This window comes from Oncorhynchus tshawytscha, linkage group LG07, assembly GCF_018296145.1.
Source record: "Oncorhynchus tshawytscha isolate Ot180627B linkage group LG07, Otsh_v2.0, whole genome shotgun sequence".
NCBI classification, from domain to species: domain Eukaryota; kingdom Metazoa; phylum Chordata; class Actinopteri; order Salmoniformes; family Salmonidae; genus Oncorhynchus; species Oncorhynchus tshawytscha.
The window spans coordinates 21,528,140-21,534,122 of NC_056435.1; the positions used below are offsets into that span (position 1 = coordinate 21,528,140).

At 45.2% G+C, this 5,983-nt stretch overlaps 1 protein-coding gene across 1 annotated transcript; it reads left to right on the plus strand.

The window, feature by feature from the left end:
- Positions 1-2,296: 2,296 nt before the first annotated feature.
- On the plus strand, positions 2,297-3,190 carry LOC112255225 (odorant receptor 131-2-like). Its single transcript, XM_024428265.1, has one exon. It carries the CDS (start codon positions 2,345-2,347, stop codon positions 3,188-3,190), a length of 846 nt encoding a protein of 281 aa, XP_024284033.1. The 5' UTR covers positions 2,297-2,344.
- Positions 3,191-5,983: the final 2,793 nt, after the last annotated feature.

Here is a 5,983-nt window from a genome sequence, read left to right on the forward strand (position 1 = left end):
TGCACGGTCCGGTCTATCCAGTGCCACCTCCACGCACCAGCCCTCTGGTGGCAGCCTCCCCGCACCAGCCTGTCTCTCCGTCTCATCCCTACTGGTGCTCCCGCCTGTCCAGCACCGCCAGAGTCTCCCGTCTGTCCTGAGCCGCCAGAGTCTCCCGTCTGTCCTGAGCCGCCAGAGTCTCCCGTCTGTCCTGAGCCGCCAGAGTCTCCCGTCTGTCCTGAGCCGCCAGAGTCTCCCGTCTGTCCTGAGCCGTTAGAGCCGCCAGTCTGTCCTGAACCGCTAGAGCCGCCAGTCTGTCCTGAGCCGCTAGAGCCGCCAGTCTGTCCTGAGCCGTCAGTCAGCCAGGAGCTGCCAGAGCCATCGGTCAGCCAGGAGCTGCCAGAGCCGTCAGCCAGGAGCTGCCAGAGCCATCAGTCAGCCAGGACCTGCCAGAGCCGTCAGTCAGCCAGGACCTGCCAGAGCCGTCAGTCACCCAGGACCTGCCAGAGCCGTCAGTCACCCAGGACCTGCCAGAGCCGTCAGCCAGCCAGGACCTGCCAGAGCCGTCAGTCAGCCAGGAGCCGCCAGAGCCGTCTGTCAGCCAGGACCTGCCAGAGCCGCCGGCCAGTCAGGAACCGCCAGAGCCGTCTGTCAGCCAGGAGCCGCCAGAGCCGTCAGCCAGCCAGGAGCCGCAAGAGCCGTCGGCCAGCCAGGAGCCGCCAGAGCTGTCGGCCAGCCAGGAGCTGCCAGAGCCACCAGCCAGGAGCTGCCAGAGCTGTCAGCCATTCCAGAGCTGCTCCTCAGTCCAGAGGCGCTCCTCAGCCCAGTGGGGCCTTTAATTAGGGTCTTAGACCCAAGAACGGAGGGGAGGGTCGCCACTCTAAAGAGGCCCTTGAAGAGGGAAATGACTATGGTGGAGTGGGGTCCACGTCCCGCGCCAGAGCCGCCACCGCGGCCAGATGCCTACCCAGACCCTCCCCTATAGGTTTAGGTTTTGCGACCGGAGTCCGGAGACCTTAGAGGGGGGGTACTGTCACACTCTGACCATTATTTGTGTTGTTTGTTTCTGTGTTTTGTTTGGTCAGGGTGTGATATGAGTGGGCATTCTATGTTGCATGTCTAGTTAGTCTGTTTCTATGTGTTTTGCCTGATATGGTTCTCAATCAGTGGCAGGTGTTTGTCGTTGTCTCTGATTGGGAATCATATTTAGGTAGCCTTTTTTGTATTGTGGTTTGTGGGTTATGGTCTATGTTGTGTTGCACGTTAGCACAGTGTTCATTAGCAGTCATGTTGTTTTGTTAGTTTGTTCAGTGTACTTCGTGTTTTTTCGTCATCCATTAAACTATGCATTCACACCACGCTGCGCTTTGGTCTCCTCACTACGACGATCGTGACAAGAAGCTTGATACACGGTGGATATCCATGGTCTCCTGACACTTATTAATGCATGACCTCTTACATCACAACATCCTTATAAATAACAACAAAACCCCAAGTCCTTTATAAGGCAGACATGAATCTGGGATGTTTGGTCAAATGTAAGTTACACAGAAGGTAAGTGAACACAATATTTTACATGCTGATGCTTTGATGCTTCATTGCAATGCCAGTGAATGTTTGCTTTAGTAGAGCAATACGTTCTGAAGAGTAGGGCAGTACTTTCTCACTATAGGGATTTGTCAGTTAAGTTCAGTTTTTTAATTATCATGATGTAATGGTTGACGCATTATTTACTATGTATTTGCTATATATCGTTTTTACAAAATTAAAGCAATTTAGGAACAGTAAAAGGTGAGTATGTGGATTAGCATAACATCGTACGGATTTGTTGTTTGTTGTAGAATAGCTACTTTTACTTAACATGGCATAGTTGGTGTGGCAATTATTTCCAGATCTGATACTTATCTAACATTTTCAAGAATCAAAAAGACACTGAATCAGTTTAATTAAGACAGTTTACAGAATCTTCCTAGTTTTATTGCTTTTTTGGCTAGCTGTGGCCTCACATTTAACAAAGGACTGCTAAAAATCAAGGCTTCTTCTTGTGTCATTTAAGGGAAAGATACTATATATATTTTTTTTAAATGTTACTTTTACCAGATGAGAACAGTTACACTTATTTACAATGACAACCAAAAATGTTGACTTACTGTAGACAAAAATGTTTGGCTGCAATTTGTTTGAAATGTGCTCCAATTTCTCCATTAAGAAAATGAACTCTACAGCCAGCCTGTTGGACATGAACTTCACATCCCAGATGTCAGTTGGAGGTGGTGGCTATCCTAAAGACAGCTTTAGCACCGCCTTGACCAAGAACATTGTGGCCATTCTGGTGTGGCTGGCCCTAAGTTTTATCAACGGAAGTATGGTCCACACCTTCCTCAAGCATAACTTTTTCTATGAGGACCCGCGCTACATCATGTTCATCTATATGGTCATAAATGACGCCCTGCAGCTCACCCTGGTCACGGCACTGTACGTGGTCAGCTACATTTTCTTCAAGATCCATGCTTCCGTGTGCTGCCTGCTGGTGATGACTGCCGTTTTGACCACACGCTCCACCCCTCTCATATTAGCCGGTATGGCCGTGGAGCGCTACCTGTCTATCTGTTTCCCCTTACACTATGGGCACACATGCACGGTGTCACGCACCATTGCCCTCATCGTGGTCATCCTGTTCTTAACGGTGGCCGTGCCTCTCACTGACCTCCTGGTCACACTCATCAAGGAGCCCCTGGGCTTCTTTCGCACCTCCATCTTCTGCGATCACTCCTTCATCTTCCGGGACCGCTCCATCTACTACAAGAACGCTGTGTTTGACAGCATCTATTTTTCCTTTGTGACGCTCACGCTGCTCTACACTTATTGTAAGATCATGCTAACGGCACATGCTGCCTCCACGGACCTGGTGTCCATAAAGAGGGCAAGGAATACAGTGCTACTCCACGGGGTGCAGCTGCTGCTGTGCATGCTGGCTTTTGTAGTCCCCTCTCTGCAAGCAGCCCTCATCGCTCTCTTCCCACAGTTTGTCCTGGAGATCCGTTACATCTTTTTCCTGCTGGTCTACATCATCCCACGATTCCTCAGCCCCATGATCTACGGTTTCAGGGACGAGAAGTTCCGCAAATACTGGGCAAGGTACCTGACGTGTCGTAGGAACAATATATCTAGATTGTGGCCAGCTATGAAAGTGAATCTCAAGTTCAGGTGATAGGAACATTTTGCTTGAATTCTGGGAAAATAGGTAGAATATGAAGTATGGCATGTGATGGGTGAAAAATGTGGCGGTCCTTGTCAGTGACATACGGTTGTAGTCGGAAGTTTACATACACTTAGGTTGGAGTCATTAAAACACGTTTTTCAACCACTCCACACATTTCTTGTTAACAAACTATAGTTTTGGCAAGTTGGTTAGGACATCTACTTTGTGCATGACACAAGTAATTTTTAAACAATTGTTTACAGAGAAAGTATTTAACTTATAATTCACTGTATCACAATTCCAGTGGGTCAGAAGTTTACATACACTAAGTTGACTGTGCCTTTAAACAGCTTGGAAAATTCCAGAAAATTATATCATGACTTTAGAAGCTTCTGATAGGCTAATTGATATAATTTGAGTCAATTGGAGGTGTACCTGTGGATGTATTTCAAGGTCTACCTTCAAACTCATTGCCTCTTTGCTTGACATCATGGGAAAATCAGCCAAGACCTGAGAAAAAAATTGTAGACCTCCACAAGTCTGGTTCATCCTTGGGAGCAATTTCCAAACACCTGAAGGTACCACATTCATCTGTACAAACAATAGTACGCAAGTATAAACACCATGGCACTACGCAGTCATCATTACCGCTCAGGAAGGAGTCGCGTTCTGTCTCCTAGAGCAAAGGACCTTGTGAAGATCTTGTGAAGATGCTGGAGGAAACAGGTACAAACGTATCTATATCCACAGTAAAACGAGTCCTATATCGACATAACCTGAAAGGCCGATCAGCAAGGAAGATGCCACTGCTCCAAAACCGCCATAAAAAAGACAGACTATGGTTTACAACTGCACATGGGGACAAAGATCACACTTTTTGGAGAAATGTACACTGGTCTGATGAAACAAAAATGGAACTGTTTGGCCATAATGACCATCGTTATGTTTGGAAGAAAAAGGGGGAGGCTTGTAAAGCCAAAGAACAACATCCCAACCATGAAGCACGGAGGTGGCAGCATCATGTTGTGGGGGTGATTTGCTGCAGGAGGGACTGGTGCACTTCACAAAATAGATGGCATCACGAGGGCGGAAAATTACGTGGATATTTTGAAGCAACATCTCAAAACATCAGTCAGGAAGATAAACCTTGGTCGCAAATGGGTCTTCCAAATGGACAATGACCCCAAGCATAATTCCAGTGGTGGCTAAATGGCTTAAGGACAACAAAGTCAAGGTATTGGAATGGCCATCACAAAGCCCTGACCTCAAACCTATAGAACATTTGTGGGCAGAACTGAAAAAGTGTGTGCGAGCAAGGAGGCCTATAAACCTGACTCAGCTACACCAGCTCTGTCAGGAGGAATGGGCCAAAATTCACCCAACTTGTTGTGGGAAGCTTTGGGAAGGCTACCCGAAACCCTTGACCCAAGTTAAACCATTTAAAGGCAATGCTACCAAATACTAATTGAGTGTATGTAAACTTGTGACCTACTGAGAATGTGATGAAAGGAATAAAATATTAAATAAATCATTCTCTCTACTATTATTCTGACATTTCACATTCTTAAAATAAAGTGGTGATCTTAACTGACTTAAGACAGGGAATTTTTACCAGGATTAAATATGGCTACGGTGTATGTAAACTTCCTACTTCAACTGTATATGCCCCACTTGACAACACTGAATATTATGTTGTAAATTGTCATTATGTTTTTATACTGTAACATAATGCTGTTTGCTAGAAAAACACGTTCAATGACTCAATGACTCATTCCTACAGGGTGTAAATCAAATAAGAACTGTGTGTGTGTGTGTGTGTGTGTGTGTGTGTGTGTGTGTGTGTGTGTGTGTGTGTGTGTGTGTGTGTGTGTGTGTGTGTGTGTGTGTGTGCGTGCGTGCGTGCGTGCGTGCGTGCGTGTGTGTGTGTACGTGCGTGCGTGTAACCACTCAAATTCATAGACGGACCTATAGATCCAACGAAATCGGCATGATAACCGGAAGGAGTAAAAGGCATAAGAGACATTTCCTTGCATTCCAGTGGACATATCAACTACCCCTGGATTCTTGAGAATGTTTACATTCTGCCCAACCCCGGTTCCCGGAGAGCTACCTTTTTGTAGATTTTCGCTTCAACCCAAATCTAGCACACCTTATTCTAATAATTTAATTGGTTGATAAACTGAATAGAACAGGTTTGGGCAGCCCTGGTGTAGTACAACTGTGTTACCCTACCATAACCTAAAATGTAAGTTTACTACAACATTCTTTATGTTTTCATTGTCATTGAGTCTTTATTAATAAACCATGTAAAGCTTTGAAATATAATGCTAATCCTTTACCATTGTTTGTACAGATCCAGTTAATCAAATTTGGTTCAATACCATGGAACAGTGTCACGGAACAATGTAATGTCATTCATCCATAAAGAAATAAAACCACTGCATTCCTTCCTAGTGACAACAAGCCACTATTAAAGGCAGCTTACTGTGATCAGGGCTGCAGGTCTTTTTGTTTCTTCATGTACAGTTTACTAACAACCAGGACCTACTAATTTATGTGATGCCTGTATAACAAATCAGATTAAATCACACAAGCATTAACATTTTATATTTTTTTAAAGGGTCAGATAATTCTATCATTATATTACTGCTAAGTAATTAACCTGTTTTTATCATCCCCTTTCCAGTCTTTAGGGTTTGCCTTTTGGTGTATGATATCATACATAAAGTAACTCTGTATATAAAGTAGCACTCTCTGTCTCATCTGTGTTATTCCAGGACAGTGAAAGAAAAGAGTTCTCTG